The 24,275-nt window shown below is 42.0% G+C and overlaps 1 protein-coding gene across 1 annotated transcript in view; it reads right to left on the bottom strand.

Annotated features, from left to right (window-relative positions):
• Positions 1-24,275, bottom strand: part of zgc:172282 (leucine-rich repeat and fibronectin type III domain-containing protein 1-like protein) — a 173,843-nt gene that overhangs the window by 50,422 nt on the left and 99,146 nt on the right. The window contains exons 3-8 of the mRNA XM_047594339.1: positions 23,082-23,298; positions 20,270-20,421; positions 19,866-20,119; positions 19,509-19,752; positions 19,257-19,414; positions 18,016-18,396 (exon numbers count right to left, since the gene is read on the bottom strand). Coding sequence (XP_047450295.1) covers positions 18,016-18,396; positions 19,257-19,414; positions 19,509-19,752; positions 19,866-20,119; positions 20,270-20,421; positions 23,082-23,274 — 1,382 coding nt within the window. The 5' untranslated portion in view covers positions 23,275-23,298. The remainder of the gene's footprint in view (positions 1-18,015; positions 18,397-19,256; positions 19,415-19,508; positions 19,753-19,865; positions 20,120-20,269; positions 20,422-23,081; positions 23,299-24,275) is intronic.

The following is a 24,275-nucleotide window of genomic DNA, read 5'->3' as shown; positions in this document are numbered from 1 at the left end:
TACTGCACCTCTTCTCTGTTCCCTGTTCGCAGACCTCATGAGCACTCGCAGCTATTTTGTGATACGCGTGTCTTCTTCATGAGCGCGATTATTTAAAACGCTGGTCATTACTGCAGCTTCCTGCTGTGAAAAGTGGGGATAAGGCAGAAGATGGCAGAGATGAGAGCGGAGGGTACACAGAATTATCGACGTAGCAGGTGAGAGTGTGCGTGTGACAGAGGACAGATGAAGATCAAATGGATCCAGAGACATGCGGCTACAGCATGATGGACAGCTAGAGAGGAATACTCATTACTAGCCTGAATACCGAGCGGCGGATTCCACACACACACATAAGCGTGCAGGAGTTAATATGTGCACCCATGCACATACATGCATACTCAAATAGGAAAATTAGAATAAATAAATAGAAAATTAGAAAAGACCACTGTTTTATTGAGACATTACCCAATTAGTAGTGGTTGTGTTTGACATTTAACAGTGCGCATTCTTTGTGTAATAACAAGTAATAACAATCAAAATCAATTTAATTCTGACACAACTGTATACATCCACTTCATGTACCGTGCGCTCTTCTTAGCGACACCTTTTAGGCCGAGGCTACAAAATTTAATGCATGCCTCGCTTTTAGGCTGTTAATGGTGCGATGACCCAGCCTCATCCAGACAGAGAATAAAACATTTGCATCACATCTTGTGAAATGTGTTACTTGTAAATTATGAAATATATTCATTCATCTTTTATTCATCTTTAAGTGTTTTTTATTATAAGCTTTATTTAGTTAGTTAAAAAAAAATTCCTAAACTTTTTATTTTTAAACTAAATAAAATCTTTCACAGAAAGTTATTGTTTCATTTACAAGAATCCCCCCGATCACAATAATACACAAATTTATAGCCCCAGCGTCACCATCTCACAACACAACAGCTCCAGCTAAGCAGCTCGGTTTAGGAGCCTCAATCTGGGGCACTGCTTTTTCCTTTTAGCCTCTTCTGAGCCCCTTCTCTAACTCTATGAGACCTAAATACAAAGTAGAGTCGAGGATAATGATAACTGGTCAGAAATATATTTCTTTACACAGTATACGCTGACCCATCATACCGTTATGACCACTGACAGGCGAGGTAAATAACACTGACCAGCTCCAAGTTCTGCTTGGAAATGTTTGGACCTGACATTTGTGTGGATGTTACTAAGACAAGTACCACCCACCTGGACCAGACGAAGCACCACCACAGTGTAGCAACGACATTGGATCCAGTCTGACATGAAAAACAGCACAAGGTGTTGACCTGGCCTCTAAATTCACTAGATCCCAAACTGATCAAGTATCTGTGGGACGATCCACAGAGGCCCCTCCCCTCAACCCACAGGACCCAAAGATGATTAAAACGAGTCATACTACTACAAAAATATCAGTGTCAGTGTTTCCAGTTGAGGTTAGGATACTTCACTTTTTAAAAAAAAAAAAAATAATTACATTCGTTACATTCATTCTCCTCAGCATGCTTGAGTTAGACTGGACGGTTGAAAGCTGAAAGTGAAAAACGATTATGCTCAACTGCCCGAAAAAGTTAGCCCTGATCACAACTTGGCATCACACTGCTTTTACTTTTTCCGATTCCCTCTACTTCCCCAGAAACTGTTTCATATTGCTGCGCCCTTCTCCAAAGGAACACAAATCAAACCCACCGTATCTTCAGGCACAGAGGAGTTACTGGAGCCCAATCGTCTGGGAATCTTTCCAAACTCAGGAAGCCAGCTCCGCGGTGACGCTGGTCGCCCAGGAGTGCGTGCGCGCATTCAGATTTGGTCTCCGTTCGCTTGTCATTCAGAAAGAGGAAACGCCGAATGCACTGTTTACTTCACTGTCGCCAATACTACACGTAGCTGCGTACCGCTATACGGTAGTAGGAAAATAAAAGGGAGCCGGGCTGAGCTACACTTAAACCCTAGCGCTGGGGAAGGTGAAAGCTCAGCAACCTTTCACTTTTAATTACTTCTCACTGGCAGGACTCTGTCCAGGCCTTCTCAAGTCTAGCACAACCCTTGATGTGTGTGTCTGTCCCTCGGTGTGCGGAGCTTTATATTCTTATCCGATAAGCATCTGAGTGCATATATGAGCGCCGTCCCTTCTCCGTCCGCATGAATAAGATATGGCGATTGTGCGTTTTCAGGTTGGTGACTCAGTAGCGTCTCAAAGCCTGTTCAGCGAGACCCCTGACAGCAGGTCCTCTGTGTGGAGCTGAGCTGGTGTCCTCTCTCCTAATGAGGCATCCCTCCTTCCACCCTCCTACCTTTATTTCATCTTCCTTTAATCTTTCAGTCCCCTTCCACCTTTTGTATCCCAGTCTCGTCAGTCTTCCCACTTTTCATCTTGCTCCTTGCCCTTCCCCGCCCTCTTTTTTTCTGTTCCTCTCCAGTCACTCTCCTCCTTTTCTTTCCCCTTTCCTCTGCCCACCTCCTCTCCTCTTCTCTTTCATCTGTTTTCAGCTCTAACCTGTTACCCCTCCCATGTTTTTTTTTTTGCATTTTCTCTTCCCTCCGCGCTCTTCCCTCTGCCCCATTTCTCCCCCCTTTTCGCCTCGCATCTCGGTAATATGAAAATTAATGAATAGAAGCAAAATGAAAATGAACGTATGCACCTCTTTGAAGTTATTGTAAGTCACTCCGGATACGAGCAACGGCGGAGTGCTTAAAAAATATTTATGAAAACGACGATCAAAGAAAAACTACACTGAAAGCTATATTTGTCTGCCGGATGTCATTTGGACCATGGAGATAGGCCGTTCATGGGAATAGAGCTCTAGAATTACATCAAGTGTCAGACGGGAGAGTCGACAGTAACGGCAAGATTATAAATATTGTTCATTATTAGCATTACAGTGAAGAAAATGTCGAGTAAAACTGTTTGGAAACGCTTCGCTGAGTTGTAGAAGATATTTCGCAGTTGTTAAACTCTGCGGTTTCTGTGGGAAGAATATTAATCCGAGTTTTGAACGCTGATATCTGTGAAGTGCAGAATAAATCTTCGAATAACGACAGCGCGGTTCACATATTAACAAGGCCATGTTTCACTTCATAACAGTGGGAGAATCCGAGAAAGGGCAAATTTCGTGATTGGAAAGCGCTGATAATTAAACATGAAGCACCATAACAAAATTACTCAGCGCTGTTGCTTTAATTACACTTCAACACGCTGACATATGAGCTGATATTCTCTGAAATGGAAAAGCCGGGCACAGGTTACTAAGCAGAGTGTGTAGCTTTGGATTGAGGTCACGGGGCAGGATCTCCACGGCAACGCCACCCATCGCTTCGATGTATTAATTTAGTGTACAGGCTCCTGATGGCGGAAACAATTCACCGCATGTGACAACGTTAAGCTCCACGCACTCATAGCTTAGGCAGATGTTATAAATAACAGATTAATGCTCTGCGATGTACAGTAATAATTCAGAAATGCAGATGAAATATTCATATTAAAGTGTTTCTTGGACGAGGAGCTGCTAAGACAATTTGTTCATTGTTATTAACCCTGCGACGAATCGGCCATCCCTACTAAATGTAGATAGATATAGAAAATAGGTTGGGAACCACTGATCTAAAGTCACCACTAAAAAAAATGCAGAATAGATGCACCCACGCGTCCACCCCAGCATTCTTCCTAAACCGAGTTTGTGGCTCTACGTCACTTCTCCTCCACCTCTTTTTTGTTTATGTTGAATTGACAAAGCCCCTGTAACAACTACAAAACAAGCAAACGTCAGGGTCAGGCATACTTATAATTCACTGATTTACCTAAATAAACTGAGTGAATTGCAAATATCTGTATCTGTTGCCAGACGATTTAATGTCTGAGGTTAATTCTACTGTGTTCTAACGCTGTGAGGTAAAGCACGCTGCAGTTATTCAAATCAGACTCTTCCGTGTACATATGCAACGCAGATTAACCTCTGAGAAGTTCAGCCGTTCGACAATGGAACCTCTAACGGGGTCGAATGGATTAAAATAGTAATTGACTGGGATGGATGGAGACTGAACGATGGAGCGGAGCAGGGAGGAAGAGGGATCGCGGGGATCCTCAACGCCGACACGAGCTGCTAACAGCCAATAGATCGATGTAACAGTGAGCGCGTCAATTGAAAAGTATGACCCAACACAAGACACTACTGGATCGCTCCGTACGTACGTGTGGAGGCCCGTGCATGTTTGTTTATAGGAAGACGGGAGGAGATGCAGAGCGAAATGAAAGTCGCAGAGAGGAGGAGGTAATAAGGCGACGACGTTATGAGTAGGAAAGCAATCAAGGAAGAGAATGACAGGCAAAGAGTGGAAAAGAGGGGGTGTTTTGTTTCAAGTCTATACCAACAGGAAAAAATGTATCTATCCACGGAGAATAGCATCAATAATTCTGCTGTAATCATGTTTCACATGACCTGCAAACAGACGTGTTCCTCATTATGGATTCAGATGTCATGCCCTTGTTCTGTATGAAACACAAGAACGCACGCGCCCTCCTTTTATAGTCCGTCTTTTCCTACTTAAATCACCTTAATGCGCTCGAAATCATTTTTATTTGCTGGTTTCTGAAGTTTCCTCGACAGGGGAGAAACGGGGAGGCATTGTTCAAGGATGGAATAATCGCGGTGATAATGAGGGGGAGACTGAAAATGCACAGACGTAAAGAAAATAGAATAAAGTGGAATTTTAATACAGAGATACAAGAAAGTAGTGACTTTTGCTTCAGAATTTATTCATACTATATTGGGGCACTTAGACTCGGTAAACAGTTAAAAGGTTTTCAGTCCTTTGCACCGTCTGTTTTCTTTTAACAGATTTTTTTCTCTTTAGTTTTCGAAGGCAGTGATATCCTTTAGTTTTGGCTACCAATTCCTGGAAACTTTCTGGAAACTGTTGTTATTCCGGTCCTATAAAGGTAAAGTGCCAGTTTTGTGGCATGTGACGCATTTTCAGTTTCTGTTTTATTTGTTTTGTTTTGTTAAACTTCAGGCTTAAGCTCCAGTTTGTCGTGTGAATTTCCTTCAGTCGCAAACATAACCCCCATCCCAGTGGATGAAAGATAACAGCATAACGTACTTAAACTAGGGTTGGGGAGTAATCCAACTAAGCACCCCAAGAGAGAAAAAAGTAACTAAATAATAATGAAACTTATTGCATATACCATCCTCGTATATGTAGATTTCATAAGTCAGTTCCCTAAGCCAGTTGCAAATAGGACAAGGGCAAAGGAGCCTAATGCCTTTAATCTCATCAAGGCTTACTGCTGAACTGAATTGGACTGCAATACACTCAATATATTGGGTTGGGTTTCACTGATTGGAATGGGTTTGACTCTTCTTGTGTATTATTGATTGCAGTCTGTGGTAGGGAGCTTGACACGTGAAGTAGTGTATTCTTACTCTAGAGCTGCGTTTCCCATCCATTAATTATATAAATAGTTCCATTAATTTATTTTCATCCATTCATTCCTGTCCCCGTGCCAGTGTGTAGCTGCTGGTCCCATCACGGATCCCAAACATGCAGAGATTTAGCCTAAGTGCCTGTGTGTGTGTGTGTGTGTGTGTGTGTGTGTGTTCGGAATTAAGATTTGGGAGCTCCACACTAAGCCAGTGTACAAACGAAACACTTTATCGAGCGGTTTTCTGTGTCACAACAACGATGTCCACTTTTTAGGTTAGCGGCTGGGATTTTTAAACGTCAACGCAGGTCACTTCAGTCAGACGTGACACTTGTCTCACATTCTCTGTGCCACACAACCACAATAGGACCACAAATTTGATTACTTTTACAATTAAAATAAAAAGTTATGCTGTTTGTCCAATGTTTGAGTAAAACTGACTTTAACGATATTACCATTTGCATCTAAAGTTACTGCTCTAGCAAGCACTGATTGCATACATTTACAAGACTTCCTGTAGTTTACATGTGTGTATTAGCGTTAATGCCAGCCTCCTGACTTAATATAAATCCCTGACATTCTGAGTCTCATGGCCGTTAAAAAAACAACAAAAATTAAAAACAACAGCCGATTGATTCCACTTCCCACGACAAAAAAAAATAATGGAATTTGCATCAGGCTGGAGGACCCCGATTGGCTAAATTTGCATGGCTAAGTGCAAATCTTCTTGGCTGCAGTGCTCTGCTGACTGGATAATGTTTCCACTGGCCCCAAAAGAGCTGTTTAGAGGCGGATAAACAAAAAGGAAGCTACGCTCTCACCTGGAAAAAAAAAAGATTTAAATTGTATTAGCCAGCTGCCAATGGGCTTAAAGGGGAGATCAAAATGGAATTTTTTCCTTGGATTGATAAAATGACGGTGGACTGCGGATGATTAAATAAATGGTGCGAACGCTGATGCTGTTTGTGAAGATGTCACAGAACTCTCACACCCTCTGCCTCATACAGACGCTCGGCACAATGAGGGAGATTAAAACATAAACCATGCTTGAATGTTAAGCTTTTGTGCGCTGGAAACCTAATCATTAATAAAGCATTTGTTTACTCATATTCCATTGAGTGTTGTGGGATGCAATCCATCCGCCAGCTCTCATCTTTTATCCCTACTTACCATCCAAATCCCCCTCTTCTCCTCTCATCCCCTCCGGTTTCTCTTTCTCTCGGCCCCTCTCCCTCTTGCCCCGCTCTCCCCCCTCTAACCCGTCTCCTCTTTGCCTTTGCCGCTGCTCCTTCTTCTGCTTCGTTTTTCACGACAGACACGCACGCATTCCCTCGGTCATTCTGTGTCATATGTCTTTTTAATTACTCTTCACTCCGTCCCTGAAGATCTGAAGGTCTAGGCCAGGTGGGGGCTGGAGAGGGAAGGGGGGAAGAACAGATGATGCAAGAGGAAAAGAGGAACGAGAGGTGGGCGCGTCCCGCCAATTAAGCGTCGATTTGGAGCGACGATGAAATCGGCAGCGGGATGCGAAACGAGGGAGTTTACGGGTGAGGCGGCCGGCAGCATTCTGCTGAGCGGCGCAAATGTCCAGGGGAGAAGCGGAGAGGGAAAGAGGAGAGGAGTTCAAAGAAGATGGATGGAGGGGAAGCTAGAGAGGATCAGGTCAGCCAGTAAAAAGGAGGGAGGGAGGTCGGGGCAAGGCGGGTCAGGCAAAAGAAAGACTGCGGAAGAAAGTGAAGCGGCGGAATAAAAAAGTGAAGAGCAGAAGAGGAGAATGATGCAGCAAAAAAAAAAAAAAAAGACGGCAATAAGAGAGAATTGGAAGGAAAGCGATACAGACTGAAGGAGAAGATCACAAAACAAAAGGAATGTGAAATGAGAAGGGGAGAGAAGTAACTTCAGAAGTCCCCAACATAGAAAAAGTGAAGGAAAGGGAAGAGAGATGAGTAAACACGCTGTGTCTTCGGTGTCTTTGAACTTAACCTCTCTGATCTGACTCATTAGTTATGCTTTTAATTGGCACCAATGCAGCTGGTGCCAGCAATTCAAGGGAAAGTGTGTGTGTGTGTGCGCGCGCTAGTATGTCTGTGTGTGCACGGCCAGTCATTTGTCATTGGGGCCTTAAGTCCATTAGTACGTATCCAGTGAATCATTCAATTAAGTGACAATGACCTGCAGCAAAGTGACTGCCAGAGGATGTGAAGAACTGCAAATAAGCATTCATGAACGTGTGTGTTCTGATTTCACCATATGTCATTTTGGTGAGCATGAATGTGAACCTGAATTGGCTGCGGCTGCAGCACTCGCTACCGCTCAAAATTTGTGCTATTTCCTGCTTTAGTTTAATAATTTTGGCATCAAGAGTGGCCTTGAACATGTAAACTCCCCCCCGCGTGTGTTCACGGGTGTATAAGCAGCAATCACAGCAGCCTCTAAAAAGCAGTGATTTTCAGTTTAAATCCACCGAATTCCTTAAAAAAAAATGTCATTGTGTCTAAAATTGATGTTATTAAAGTGAGTGGCTGCCACACAATGAAGCAAAAGTCAATGCTTTACCTGCCCCTTCGCTTTCACGAGCCATATAACGTATCACTTCTCATGCCAAGGCCACGTGCATTTGGCCAGGGCTCATTCACTAAACTACAATTTACTGTAAAAAGGAGCAAGTCAAAACAAAGTCATTATCCATACTGCGCAATTTACCACAGGTAATTTATGGGATTTTATTTTTTATTTTCTTGTCAGCAGAGCTGCTTGATTTTTCAGCTTGACTTGAACGGTTTTGTATAAATTCCCCTCCTCACAAACGCTGGAGTTCAGATTTGTCACATCTGATCGAAAATAAACACAAGTTGCAAAAAAATATTCCCACCTCTCTCATTTGCAACTCCCTATATACGGTTGCAACCTTCGTAGATTTTTCTCTACATGGCTTTGTGTGCGGTGTTAACATCTTTGCTTAAAAATAAATACCTGCCCCTTTACTTTTTGCATGGTAGTGCTTGCTTAGTGACGGCTGTTGAAGTGTTTCAGAATTGCAAATCTACAGTTTAGCTTAAAGCCATAAAGGTGGACGACGTGAAGCCAAAGCAAGGAGAGCGCCCCCTGGAGACTGGCTCCAGTATACGTAGTGAGCTTCACCAACTCCATGTTAGCGGAGGGGACTAAAATGTATCCAGGTTTAATTTTAGTTAGTCATTCAATGCCATAGAAACAGGATGTGACATCACGATGACTGCAAGTTGTCATGCCAACTGCGCTGTGAAACGGTCGCGGTTTTACTAACATGCTAACAGACCAATGATAATCAACAACTCCTCCCCCACGAATTCATATAAAACATGCTAAAAATGGCTAAATGCAAATCGCACAAGCGTGTTTGTGCTTTGTGTACTGCAAATGTCAAATATATATATATATAAGCTATACTCAGCCACCTACTCTTTTACACACACACACACACATCCTCTTCTTCTCTAGCTGTTTCTTTATAACGTCCCACCTGACATGCAGCTGCCCACACGCAGGAACACCTCAGCCCACCCAGCTTTGTTCCAGATGCTCCCTGCACCTGCTCCACTTAAGCAGCCCTCCCAACGCCCTTTAAATGCACACACTTGCACTATTATCTCTGTTGAACATCTACCGACACGTTGCGCTCCACATTCCCTTACGCCAACGTTGACTATTGATCTCTTTGATGGCTTTACACCTCTCTGAAGTCTCCCCGACAATGAGGGACAAAAAAATTAGACCAGCATGTCCACACTTTCACGATTTAAGAAAACTTCCCACGGATGAGCATGAGCGTCATCTCAAGCTGTGTGTAACAAGGCACAGGGTGCATTTGCAACATAATGTATCTGTGACCTGACGCAGTGAGACAGAGGGAGCTGCATATATCGTGTCTTTATGACTTGGATGTTTCTCTCTGTAGAGCTACACTCAGACTCTGTCTTTTTTTTTCATGAAGTAATTTTCAGGTTCAATATGGTTCAAGGGGATTGTTTTCAAATAATGCTTAGGCTGGTTAAAATGTCTTTTTAGAGGGTGTCTAATGTCCTAATGGGTTGAATAAGTGGCAGACTGAATTGACAAACAGGCGAGGGAGCAGCTATCCATTCCTAGTGATCTAACTGCTATTGATGCCTGTTTCCAGTCACTATATTCCCAGTCTGCTGAAGTAAGCACATTCTACCTGTCTGTCAGTCCAATGAACGTGGCGAGACAGAGGGAAAGTCAGGTCACAAGCACCCGTTGGATCGGCAGTCTGCGCGCCCTTTCATGGGTGTGTACTAGGTGCTGTATGTTCTGGGGTGAAAAGAGATTCACATTGACTTCTGTCTGCCCTTGCCTGCCTTACCAGAGATGTGAGGCGAATAAAGTGCCTCGGCTAAACCTGGACACACACGCGGAGACCCAAACACACAGGCACATACTCAAAAAAGACAAAACAACAAACAAGCAAAAAAAAAAAGAATCTACTGTGTGTTCAATAATGTAGTCGCTCGTCTCCGAGCCAGACAGAATAAGCTGTGCGACTTCAAAAAGTAGTCAAACACATTTCTTTTAAGATGGAATTTGAACTGTTTCTGTAAATGTGTGCTTTGAATTTGTGACAGAAGTTCATATATTGTGATTTCTCACCAACACGTGGAGCCCGACATTACAAAAGGTTTGCGTGAAAAAACAATTCAGCATGTTGCTAATCATTTATTCTGTAAAATCAAACTGAAACATAAACTGGCTTTTATAATAGAACATTTACATTTTTTGTACTGACTGATGAACAAATCTACCTTTTGAGATCTGCACTGTGCTCCAGCTGAGGCGTATCACAATGTATCACCACTGCACTGTATTGTTAAGGCAGATCATGTCCATGTTACGTGGTCAGGTCTGCATTTTGTTGTTAGCGCAACACATAGTATAGAAGATGTTGTATGCTGTGGTCAGATGTGAAAACTGTGGTAGTGCAGTAAATCTGCATTCTATTTCATGGCCATAAAGGCCTCCGGCTACAAACAGACGACTGTTCCAAATTAAACTAATTTGCATCTGATTTATGACTTAAGTCCCCATCACGACTTTCCAGCCTTCTTCAGTACAGCACGATGTTGGTTTTGCAGAAAATTGCTACCGCATCAGTGTGCAAAGTGTTTTTTCGTAGCTCCACCCTCTCTTATACATATTGCGTCTTCAAGAAGTAGCGAAGTCTGAAGTGTTCGTGTTTGGCCTGACTTCAATTCAAATGTGCACGGAGGATGGAGAAAGGCACCATGTGGTCAAAGCTCCAGAAACACTTGAGATATGTGGACCACCTTTTTGAGGCTGTATCGCTTTAGTTTGTGGCCTTCACCTTAATTTTTCTCGCTTCAAAAAACCAAGGTGGCGCCGGCCGGGACTCCAAACTAAAGCCTTCAAAATGATAGTAAACAAGATGGTGTGATGTCTACTTCTTTAGGCAGTCTCTACTTTTACTTAAAACTAATATTTGCACAAGGAGCTGAAGTAAGTGTTCTATGAGGAGTCGCGTGGTTTTGTGAGTTTAAAATATTCCCAGATCCGCAGAAAGCACCAGTTTTATCTTTCCCTCACCAGAGGTGTTATTGTTGTCGGCTCCCACTTAGACACCTCTCACTGACACAGTCACCGGAATGAGGTGTAGCTTTATGAGCAATTACAAATAAAGAAAAATAATAACAAACCCAGACAGGTAATTATCACATTCCTTCCAAAAAGCTGCCATCACAGACAGAATAAAAAGCAAACAAACAAACAAACCTGTCCATCATGACTTTATGGGGTTCACTAAATAACAATGGCGCTTATAAAAATTCACTCAGAAGAGGAAAACACGATGAAAGATCACGGAGAGAAATATAAGGTGAGAGAAAGGCAGATAATCGACGCGGAAAATTTGACATCAGGGGGAAACGGATAAAACCGAAGACATAAAGTTGAGAAGCAACCCGTCGGTGTAGGTTTATCCAATTCATCCAAGTAGTAAAATGTTGAGTCAAAATTAATCTATCAAGTGCTGTGTTTCACTGCTCATCCGAGAGGCTTTACTGCTTATCCACGAAGCTTTATCAGTTCCGCTGTCTGATGGCTGAGTTCAGCCGAGACCATAAAAATGCCTTATATGTCAAACTACAGTAAATAGACGGTTTGGAAGGATTGGGGGGGGATTATGGTGTCAATTGTCTGTTGTATACGTCACTGTTTCTCCATTCCTGCAGCATACATTTTTGTAAGGAAACATACTTGCTGTTCCTATCATATCCCCTTATTTCACTAGTGAAGGAAATGCTTCGTTCACGTATATAGAAGCGCCGTATGGCATCGTAGTGAATGGTAATTGTAGAAAACACAGAACGCTGAGCAGATGTGCAAATTAACAGGATAGTGACTTCATTAATACGTAGCACATCACGGTGTGTTTCTGTGTTCTCACTTTAAGTAAAACACAGGATCAGGCATAGTATTTTGACCACTTTCCTGAGTCCATGGGTTAACGGGAGGGGGGGGGATCATCCCACAGATCGGTCGGTCGGTTTAGGATCTAGTGAATTTGGAGGTCAGATCAACACCTTGTGCAGTTTTTTATGTTTTTTTTTATTTTATTTTTTATTCCTAAACTGCTGTTCCTATCTCCCGCTGGTGGTGGCTTCTGCCATCAAGGAGTTGGGGTCCCTGGTCTGGTCTGGTCTAGGTGGGTGCTACATGCAGCAGAAGATTGCTTTTTACTTCTCCTGTCAGTGGTTATAATAATGTTATGCCTCATCGGTGGTTACGCACGTTTGTGCACGTCAAAGGCTTTCACAGTTAACAACATTTCAGACGGCGTGAAATGACGTGGTGCCGATGTGTTATTTGAGCATTAAAGCACGTTAATCTACTCTAGTATACCTTGAACCTGTAAATTACCATAATATGGCCTCTTTTAACACATGGACAAGATGATAGTTACCAGCCTGCAAGATGACTTCTTCTGAGAAAGATGTGTATCATGTATAGATATAAAGGTAATGTAAAGCTATAATTGCCCAAGAGCTGGACCATAAAAGGGCACAGGCCGAACTCATTAATTCATCCATTCCCGCCTCAAAAGGCCTTCATCATATTAGCTAAAGGTTTTTGAACAGCATGTCCCAATCATGGGGTTAACCAATGGCAATGTTTTCCATGTAGATACACACGGTTGCTCATGCTTCAACACATTCTCGGATAACGCCGTTGATCGTATAGGGGGTCTCCAAGGCAGCCTCAGCGAGCCCGCTTTATCTTCTGGACTCGTCTGAAAACCTCCAGACGATCGGTAGGCTTTCTAAAGTGGCACGTCTTCTGATTTGAGCTGCCTGCTCAATAAAAGTAAAATAAAAAGGACACCGAAGAAGACGGCATATAGCTTACAAGAAGCCGTGATCTTGATGCTGTGACCAGACTAATTTAATCAAGAAATTCTTCAAAAGTTCCTCAAAATCCAGAATTAAAATCGTAATTCGAATAGACAAACGTGACAGGCAAATCTGTCTCGTGCCTCCAATGCCGGCCTTTGAATCAGTACAGAAACGTTTCAACCGTGCTTGTGTCACAAAGCAATCTGCAGTATCTCATCGAGACGAGAGAACACACTTTGACTGCTTTATCTATTAGGTCTAATCTGTAGTATTGATAAACTTCAACGACGTGGATCAGCTTTAATGATGCTGTGTGCCATTGGACGTGGCTAAATAAACGCGTTGAGCTCAATTGGCCCAATCTTGCAGCAGCAAACCTGCTTTCTCTTTCCCCTATTTCCTGCCTTGTGTGGTCCTCAACTCCTCAGTTATTCTCCCCCACCCCCCTCTCACTTCGTGGCATTTTGTTTTGCCTCACTCTTCCTAATGGCTATTGACCAAAGAAACACAGAAGAGAACTGTACACGTATGCGCACACCACCCCCCCCAACTCTTTTCTCAGAAAGTGAGCTGGTGCAGTGTTGATGCCTTCTAATGGACGATAATCTTACGATGCCATGTGATTACTCCTTCAGTATCAGACTCATGATTCAGCCATGATCTGATGTGACAAAGGAAGATTACATCATAAGAAATACACACTCATATACTATGTGAGTGAGTGTTGTGTAGCTCATGAGTACATTCTTATTATTCTTATGCCTTCTCTTCTTTGGTTTGCATTGACAATTGAAATAGTTGTTCTGTTCTTTATTTTTTGAGTTCAACGCACTGTTTTAATAGACTGTAAAAAACAATTGCAGCCAGTCCGACTCTATGAAGTATCTAAGAAGTTGTCCACATAATCTCCCATTCTTGAAGCTCACTGTGTCCATTATTTGTTATTACATCTCTGTCTTGTAAGAACTGATGTGACTGTTGTGGTTAACAATGGATTTGGGGGATTATTTTTAATGTTTCCTCGGGCTGCCTCACAGTCAGAATGGCAGTAGGCATTTATAGCCGCAGCTATTAGCAGCAACATAATGTAGCTCATACATATTGTAGAAAGAACGACGTGTGATGGATGCAACTGACGGGGGATAATTTTGTTGAGCTTGTAATCTTGTTGCGTTAACCAGTTTGGTCTCACAATGGGACTGTTGTTTCACTGTTAGTACAGTAAACAAAAGCACAATAATAATTTCTTACACTTCTACATTTCTAGCTGTAGGAAAGAAAGAAATGTGACAGTTTATGTTGAGAAATATCCAGGTTGTTAAGTGTAGCACATCAATGGCAAGGCTGCCGAGTATTTTGGTGATGAAATTGTCGTCAGAATGATCAAATTTGGTGAGTGAGTTACCAGTGAGGATTTTCATAACAGGTTCAATGTAATCGTTTGTTTGAACACGCTGTTTTAAGGCTATTTTATTTGACAAGGACATGGGTAGTTTTTGTACATCAAAGCTCTTATCCATGGGGTCAAAGTAGATAATTTCAGCCTTGTAGGTTGGATTGGTTGTTTTCTGGTCTTCAACAGGGGGTCCGTGACCCCTACATACTGCAGGGAGGTCGCAAAATCTTTGGTTGATTAGACATTTTTTATATATATATATATGTATATATTTTAATTTTCCCCCACAAATTTATATTTCTTTAAATAGACATTAATATGAATCTAACATTTATAACATTTTAGTAAAGGGATAAACAGAGGCAGAAGACGTTATCTTTCAGTCAGCACTTCACTCATTCAACAATACAGGCGCTGTCTCTGCTCCGCATCGTTTCACATAGAGCGCCACCATTGCCCCGATCTGTCAATCTTAACCTCCTGTACACAGTAGGCCCCGCCCCTATCACTGCTGCCCAATCACGAGGCTACATGTTACACATTGACTCTGCAGTTGGCTGAGAGCCTATTCAGTCCCCATGTGAAATCATAGATGCTGCAGTATTAGCAGAAGAGATGCTAACAGTGCGGCTAGCTTCCAGCAGCCAACTACAGAGGCCAAAATGGATCGGTTTGTTTTATTTTTAATTTCATCTGTCTATCTGTAGTTAAATAGTTATATTTATACGTAAGTTTATGTCAGGTATGCTTATGGTTATGGCAGTTGTATGTTTCAATCAAAAAAAAAAAAAATTTAACCCATGTTTTATTTGAATAACTTAATATTTTAATGTAAAATGATAATAATAATGCAAATTTATAAATAGCACTAGGCCGAATTTAATATAGAACACTATACTGAATAGGGGGTCCCTACTAAATCTCTTCATCTGTTTGGTGGACCTTGGCCTGAAAAAAATTTACCTGGGGCTTAAATGTTTAATGGAAAATAAATTACAAATTAAATGATTTTGGATTATCTGGCTCCATCACTGTTATGTAAGTGCCAGATCAATATGACCTCACACATGAAGAAACCACTGAAATACACCCTTGGATTTAAACAACCTTAAGCGAGAGCCTTTTTAAGATCTAATAAATACATTTAATTGAGTATTGTCAACCACTAGACCATCTGCTCGATAACACAAAGCTCAATACGAGACACCTGAGCTGTAAAAGGTGTGTTTAGTGGCTGCAGGGCCGGGAACAGCATCCAGCACTGACAGTTATTAGCCGGTGGGCCCTTGCTATGCGGGAAAACGCTGAATAGTAAGAAGCTGCTTGTCTGAATAAATGAATGAATAAGTATCCTCTCTGGCTAAGACATCACAATCACATGTTCTGTGTAGACCCTGAATCCTAGTGTTGACTTTTCAAAAATTAAGAGGAACAGTCTGTTCCTCTCATCAACATGAATTGATTCGATTCCATCAGACATTCCTCCTTCAAGAATTATTTTCCCTGAGAGACATTGTCTGCCCTAAAAAAAAAAAAAAAAAAAAAAAGCCAAACTGGTTAGCAGGCACTTTTGTCAAACAGTGAAGACAGTTTTTGATTCACGCTGGTAATCACAGAAAGCACAGCGATGCATTTGTCCATTTTTAGCCCACAGTGTGCGAGTATTAAAGCCACCTGTCACTCATAACAGGATCTAGGAGATTTTCCCAACCTGTTGCCACGACAACGGTCTAACATATGAGAAATCCTCAGAGTTGAAAACAAACAGGGCTTTCCCAGGCTTTCGGAGGGAGATTTAGGCAATGATGTTGCCAGTGCTTTGGATTTTGGCACAGAGAGGATGTGGAAGACTCCCTAAGAGCACAGAGATTCAGAGGAGGAGTTAACTGCAGTTGCTTCATGGTAGTTGACCAAGCTTTTTCTCATACAACTCCAGCATACAGCTCCCTTTGGCTACAGCCCTCGTACAAGGGTAAGAGGAAGCAGCAGGCTCTGTGATAAGGACTGCAGAGACAAATCTCCCTGGCCAACCTTGCCATAAATTGACTGTGCAAATGGGAGACAAACCGCAACCAGCATTGAAGAAAACACTACCTGCTGCCTGTATGATTACTTTCATAGAAGCACACTTGAATCAATAAGTGTGCATTTTAAACACCGACTTCTAATTTTAAATCGCCAGGGGGTGACAGCTCTAGCACACATGAACCTCCAGCCGGCCGCATCTGTGGCAAATTACAGAGCGGTGCACAAAAATCTCTGAAGTTATTAAGCAACTCAGGAACCAACTGAGAACTCCTCATCAGCTATTAATGAAAGCAGGTGTATTTGAACAGTCTGTATTAATGAATTGTTAACTAAAAATGTGATCAAATATGGAGTAAAATCAATAGTGACAGCTGTACGTCATCTACTAGCTGTGTAGGGGATACTCATTAGTGAAATCATTTATTCAAGCTCATATTGTATAAATAAATGAGTTCCATATTATTAAATTCCAGTGTATCTCCCTTTTCCATGAGGTGAAAATACTGTATATTCAATGCAGTACAGGAACAAGGCAATAATCACACAGATTTAAATATATCAGCACTTTCACTGCACAATCTTTTCATACAAGCCGAACCAACACCTCTTCCATCTCACAAGCAGCAGGGGTGCTGAACTTGTTCCAAGTGAGTGTAGCTACATGACTACGCTGTCAAAGGCTTGGTAACACTGTTACTATATAGACCTGTGCAATGACTCTTCTCCAGCTGGATGAGCATAATAGTCTTTCTGTGAAAATGGACATTATCACAATGTGTTAATTTACACAGCATAATCAGGAAAATAGAGGACTAACGTGGTTTATATTCCTACTGGACCAAAGATCTGAAATTGATTCTTAAGTACCTCAGACATTTTTTAAAATGCATGCCATTTCCTGATGTTTTAAATTTCGCTCCAGTCTCATAAGACGACAAGATTACACCACAATCCAAAAGCATGATGGAGGATATAACACCGAGACCTCCATCAGGTTAGAACTGAATTGAATTGAATTTAAAGAGCCTGACAACAGAGCTGCACAAAAGCAAAAGCAAGATATGAAACTGGAGGTAAAATGTTGTGGAGGTACCAAGAAAATCTCTTTCATAACCAAGTAAAAATGTATTGAAACGGAGATATCAAAAAATTAACTAATATTCAAGTGGAATCTAATCCATTCAGGAAATCGGTTGCAGCACCCAGACGCTGTTCGTTCCCTTTTTTGTTTGGACTCGGGAAGACAGTCTGCTCTTTGTGGAGTAGCATGTCATGTGCAGAGAAACTTTCAGAGATCTGTAAAGAACAATATGTTCCTCTTTCTACGTTCAAGTCGTGTCAAACCTCACGAAACACAGCAAAGTATCTGACTGATAAAAGTAAATACCAGCAATGAAAGCGCTCTGCAAAAATATCAGCATGGCAATAAAGCAAAATTCGAGGCAAGGATTCGTCACATTTAGCCCAGATTCCCCTTGTATTTAACTAACTCTACAATGGCTCCGTTCCACTACAGATGTCTTTATGATTTCAGTTGATTAGCCTTTTTACGACTGGATGGCACTAATCTCCACTCATATCGTCTATCATCTGCTCTCATCCTCACAGCAGCGGTTGATGTCTCCTGAATAACTTACACACAGCTGCACACACACTTACAAATGCATACAGGCGCCGGGATGCCTTTTACAAATATGCTTTGAAAGATTTATGAATATCAGAGAACACAGATGGGCAGTATAAATTGCAAGCGCAGACAGACATACCTGTAAACCAGCGTGTCATCCCCTGAACTGTTGTACTGCACTTGGAACATCCTGACTCCGGTCGTGGGAGTTTGACTGCTCCATCTAATGAGGGCAGAGTTTCCTGTCAGTTCCACCAGTGAGACCCTTCGGTCCGCCCCTCTTGTCTCGTTGTTGGGCATCGCAACCTTAGAGGAGGTCAGGATGTCGGAGGGGGCAGGTTCGGAGGAAGGATCTCGGCTACGGCTTGTGCTGTTCGCCAAATGGGGCATAGGAGACACAACTAACTCCACCCTTCCTGTAGATTCACCTGCTGCGTTGGAGGCAATGCAGGTGAAGTTTCCCGAATCCTTCAGCGATGTTACGTTGATCTCTAGGCTTCCGTTAGGGAAAACTAAAGTCCTGAAACAAACAGAAAATTTAACGTACTGGGGTGACTTTATTATAAAAAACAAAACAAAAAAAAAAAACAAGGCAGATTAATTCATCTTTAATATTCTTAACTACTTTTCCTGCAGTCCTTCTTTCATTGTCCTGGCTCGTAGTCCCTTGTAGCCACCCAAGATAGGACAATGGTTCTAATTATTGTAGACTGTAACTTGGATTGGCAAAGTATCAACGCCATATTAAAATGGTCCAGACCAAAATTTGCTCCCTTATCATTTTAACAGAAAAGGGGCAAGACACTTTCAGTTCCACTTCTGAATCACCAAAGCCCTCCTTCTCTGTCACCCACACTGGAACCAATCCATTTACTTGCGTGTGTACTATGCTGCCAACTTCCACCAGCATCCCCTCGGACCCCATTCAGAGTCACTACAGTGACTGTCAGGCCGAGGGATAATGTTAATTTATCACAACGGTCCTGTAAAGAGAAATAAATAGCTAAAGAGATATTATATTTGAAGAGATCATCAGTCAATGGATGTTGTAGCTGAAAAAACTACTATCTGACCAGTGTGCCTGCTAGGCTTCCAGATGAAAATATGTGAAAGGGTGTTCCGGGTGAGGAGATTCTTGTAATCCTCTGTCAGAGTTGGCCCACACAAGTCAAGTGCCTACACCTTGCTACCACAGCCAACACAGCAATGATCCGCGCTGTCTCCCTGACTTCATGATCTTCCTGTGTCTGCCAACTAGGCTGCCAGGTTACTGACATCACTGAATGCAGAGAGGTGCTTTCAGTGGTCACATTCCCTGCTAGGGAGAAACGTAGTATGCTTTAGATCAGATTACACCTTCATCAAAATTCATTTCCATACCTGGAGCTATTAGAAATAAGACGTCCTTCAGGGCTAATCCAGTGGACTTCAGGCTCTGGATCACCATTCGCTTTGCACTTCAGACTGGCTGGTTGGCCTTCCATAGCCACCGTATGAGGTGACTTGCGGGTCAGAACTGGTGGGTCACAAATAAACTCCTAAAAGGCAAAAGAAACCAGGTCACACTTCAAAATCTGGAGTGTTGTCTGTGATAACACATTTTCATTATTCAATTTCAAATCAAAATGTCACCTCTTCGGGTATTGTCCAGAAGTACTTGGCACTGAGGTCAGGGGGAGAGGCACACGTCTCCAGGTCGTCTTCCCTGGTTAGTCTCCTCAACCAAAGAAGTTCACAGTTACAGTGAAGAGGGTTACCACCAAAACTCAACACTAGAGAGGAGAGGGGAGAGCCTTTGGACTTGGCGTAAACTGGGATTCTCAGGAACAACGGGTCCGGGGGAATTTTCTTCAGCTTGTTGGATGTCATGTCTAACCTGTTAAAGGAAAGGGGGGACAAGAGGCATAAAAGGGACGCACATACTAAGGGAAACAATTTCTCTTCCAGTTTTCTGTCTCTCTGCACATTATCTACTCATTTTTTTGTTACCTGGCCAGTTTGTGCAGGTTGGTGAAAACCCCCTGGGGAACATTTTCTATGAGGTTATGATCCATGTTCAGGGTGTTGACATTGGTTAGCCGCCCGATCGTGTCCCAGGGCACCTGGGCAAGGTTGTTGTAACTGAGGTCTAGATCCTCTAGCGTGGACAGAAAGTCATCAAAGGCATGGGGAGATATGGAGTGCAGCTGGTTATTTGCCAGGATCAAATGACGAAGGTTGGTCAGGCCTTTGAAGTGTTCATCCTGGTTGTTGGAAAGGGGAAAACCATGAGTATATTGTGCTAAAGACAGGAACACCTAGTGTATCTACTTCTCTGTGCATCATTTGTAACCGTGTTGTGTGATCCAGTTGACCTTTTAATTCCCCATCATCGTTCCACCCGTTCGTCTTACCTTGATCACAGTTAATCTGTTAGAGTCTAGGTGGAGTGCTCTGAGTCGCCGCAGGTCACTGAAAGCTGAAGGCAAGATCTGACTGATGGTGTTTCTGGACAAGGTCAGATGTAACAAGCTGGTCATGTTGGCAAAGTCTTTTCTTCGGACAGCTGGTAGAAAGCAGAATAGACACACAAAAAGACTTGATCATCTGAATACCAAATATCAAGATATAAATAGAATAAAAAGACCTTGAGCAGCAAGCTGTTGTTATGTTATGCCGACCGAGGAATGAGTTTTTTTTTTTTTACAAAGGTGGATGACTCATGTTTGTAGTGTTCTGTAGCTTTTTATAAGAACTTTTTTTAGTATTTTACTCAGATGGAGAGAAAAGGTTACTCAAATGTGATGGTGGTCTTGTTCTGGCCGTATGCAGTTGTCTCATCAAACTATTGTAGGGAACTGTGGACCTAATGTATGCTTTTATTTGATGGTGTAGAACCCTTATAGCTGACAGCTACGATCACATTTATAAAGCAACTGTTTGACTAATATGCATATGCTTTCTATCCTTTAATCTCCACTTGGCTCTGTCACAAGTTAGTATACCATTTGACTTTTACCATCTGATAATGCACTCACCAGCCACTTTATTAGGTACACCTTGCTAGTAAAAGGTTGGACCCCTTTTTGCCTTCACAACTGCCTTAATTCTTAATTGCATACTTTCAACAAGGTTTTGGAAACATTCCTCAGAGATTTTGGTTCATATTGACATGACAGCATCACACAGTTACTGCAGATTTGTTGTCTGCACATGTATGATGGGAATCTCCCGTTCCTCCACATCCCAAATGTGCTCTATTGGACTGAGATCTGGTGACTGTGGAGGACATTGGAGTAGAGTGAACTCATTGTCATGTTCAAGAAACCAGTTTGAGATGATTTGAGCTTTGTGACATGGTGCGTTATCCTGCTGGAAGTAGCCGTCAGAAGATGGTACACTGTGGTCATAAAGGGATGGACATGGTCAGCAACCATACACAGGTAGGCTGTGGCATTTAAACCATGCTCAGTTTGTACTGAGGGACCCAAAGTGTGCCAAGGAAATATCCCCCACACCATCACACCACCACCACGAGTCTGAACCATTGATACAAGGCAGGATGGATCCTCGCTTTCATGTTGTTTTTGCCAAATTCTGACCCTGCCACCTGCATGCTAACATTTTTCCAATCTTCTATTGTCCAGTTTTGGTGAGCCTGTGTGAACTGTAGTCTCAGTTTCCTGTTCTTAGCTGACAGGAGTGGCACCCAGTGTGGTCTTCTGCTGCTGTAGCCCATCTTCTTCAAGGTTGGACATATTGTGTGTTCAGAGATGGTATTCTGCCTTCCTTGGTTGTAACGAGTGGTTATTTGAGTTACTGTTGCCTTTCTATCAACTCGAACCAGTCTGCCCATTCTCCTCTGACCTCTCACATCAACAAGGCATTTTCGGCCACACAACTGCTGCTCACGGGATATTTTCTCTTTTTTGGACCGTTCTCTGTAAACCCTAGAGAAGATTGTGTGGGAAAATCTCAGTAGATCATCAGTTTCTGAAATACTCAGACCAGCCCGTCTGGCACCAATAACCATACCATGCTCAAAGTCACTTAAATCCCCTTTCTTACCCATTCTGATGCTCGGTTTGAACTTCAGCAAGTTGTCTTGATCACCTCTATATGCCTAAATGCATTGAATTGCAGCCTGTGATGGCTGTATTAACAAGCAATTGAACAGGTGTACAAAGTGGCAAGTGAGTGTATATTGACATGTTAAATGTCCTGCATCCAAAAAACTTGAAATAGGTTTATGTTTTGGTTTATATTCAGAAACTTCACCAGCACTAAATCAACTACAAAATATTTTTGGGTGCTTGTGCTCCAAATGCAGCTGCCTAGATTAGATGCAGCCACAGCAACACGGCTACCTGTGTTTTATAGAACTGACCTAGAAGGTTTGTTTAGGTACACAAAGAACTAAATAACCTGGCCCTTGAATATAGAACAATATGTATGAGACATGCTTCTGTTTTTTCATCAAGCTGATCCTTTATAGCCCCAAGGCAATCCTCTTCTCTAAATTGTATAGTATATGTAGTACCACTCAATACTATTTGTATGTCTAGACATATCTTATAAATGCAGCATATTAGAATGGCTTCTGGATGCAGCTGCTGTATAAATGAACTCATGTGCCTGATAGCCTCCAGCATTCCGACAATGGACCTTGTAATAAATTATGCTATTGTTAATTTCCAAATTAGAACATCGACATCAGAGTGAATCTCATATCCCCCCAATATGAGACATTTACTGGAAATTCATTTCAGTCTTTTGTTCGTCTTTTGTTTGGATGAACTATGGAAAAAAGAGCTAATGGGAATCCAGATTAAAATAAAAGGATAAAGCAGCCCTTCTTAAAAATAAGTACACTTCAAAGTATCCAAGATAACTATTTGATATAAGGAGATGAATCGTAAATGAGATTTGCCTGGCTGGACCGCGAAAGAAAGAAGGAAAACTGAAATAGAAAAGAAATATTAAATCTGGAAACAAATACCCGGGCTCAATGGGAAAACAACATTTAAACATCTCAATGACATTTCTGTTCACTGTTAATAAACTGTTCAGTTACAACCAAGTAAAAACACTGACAACTATCAGAACAGCCGCTGGGTTGGTTTCCAATCCAAATATAGGTATTGTAAATTATGGGTGTGTAAATTATGTGTCGCCTGAATTACAGTGGTATAGTAAATTAACCAGAAGATCTAGACAGGCTGCTACCTGTGATGAAGTTCTCTTGAAGTCGTAGCTCCACGGTTCGTCGATCAATGGCAGCGGGAACAAAGAGCAAGCCCGTCTTTGAGCAGAGGATAGCGAGTGACGGAGAGAGGCTCTGGCACATACAGCGTTTCGGACACGGCTGTCCCCTGCATGCTGCTGCCAGCAACAGCAAAGAGAACCACAGCCGTTCCATTATCCTCCACTGGGAACGGGGCAACTGGGAGACAGAAAGAACGGAGCAAAAAATTAAACTGGAGACAAAAATGGTGTCAGTCAAGGCTGTGAGGAAGTGGCAAACCGGGGAAAAAAATCCTGATCTCCAGGGTAACTCGATCTGTCATGAAAAAGACATGCTGTGAATGAAAACCAACTGACCTGTTATCTTGGGTAGATTTTTTAAAAATGCTGCACACTTAGCCTGTTAAACTACCACTACTTATTAAACAGTCTGGCCTCTGCCTTAATTAACACAATGAATTACATGACCCAGTCTATTGTTGCACTCACAGGTTCAAAAGCATTTATGGATTATTTTTTTGCATATTTAATTGTGCAATACATTAGACATTATGCAATTATGCAGATGATTTTCTCTTTAAGTTTTACATAATTGCTGACATGTCGATCAGTTCACATATGGACGTTGACTAAATCGGTTTGTTTGGCTTTTTCTTTTTTTGTGTCTAAATGATATTTTCATTTGGGTACTTTCCAAACATTGGAGGGCAGTCACTGCGATTGTTTAGGGGCTACAGCATCCACTAGTTATAGTGGCAGTTATACCAGCAAAACAATAAAAAACAATATTCACTCTCACATCTGTCATCTACCATAGCTGAAGTCAATTTGAGTTTGCTACATCATAATTCTGGCAATATTAGGCAGAAGGTTAAAGTTATTTTAGTTTTAAATTACTTTGACATTCACTGTCAGACCCCATCATATACGACTTGTTGGGGTTACCTTGGTCGAATCTCCCAGAGCCATGTCATAGCTGAAGCAAAATGCACACAAATATTTCATATCCACCCTGTTTCTTCTCACTTTTCTAGTGATGTAGTACTTGCAATGCAAAGTAACTTCAGTCCTGGCAGTGGTGACAAGTTCAGGACACAGTTAGACACAGTTTCATCAAAACATTCCTCAAAAAAAAAAGTTAAAACTTGACTTTTCAATTTAAAATACTTAAACCCT

Source organism: Mugil cephalus, chromosome 9 (genome assembly GCF_022458985.1).
Source record: "Mugil cephalus isolate CIBA_MC_2020 chromosome 9, CIBA_Mcephalus_1.1, whole genome shotgun sequence".
Taxonomy (NCBI): domain Eukaryota; kingdom Metazoa; phylum Chordata; class Actinopteri; order Mugiliformes; family Mugilidae; genus Mugil; species Mugil cephalus.
This window is presented reverse-complemented; position numbering and strand designations above follow the sequence as displayed.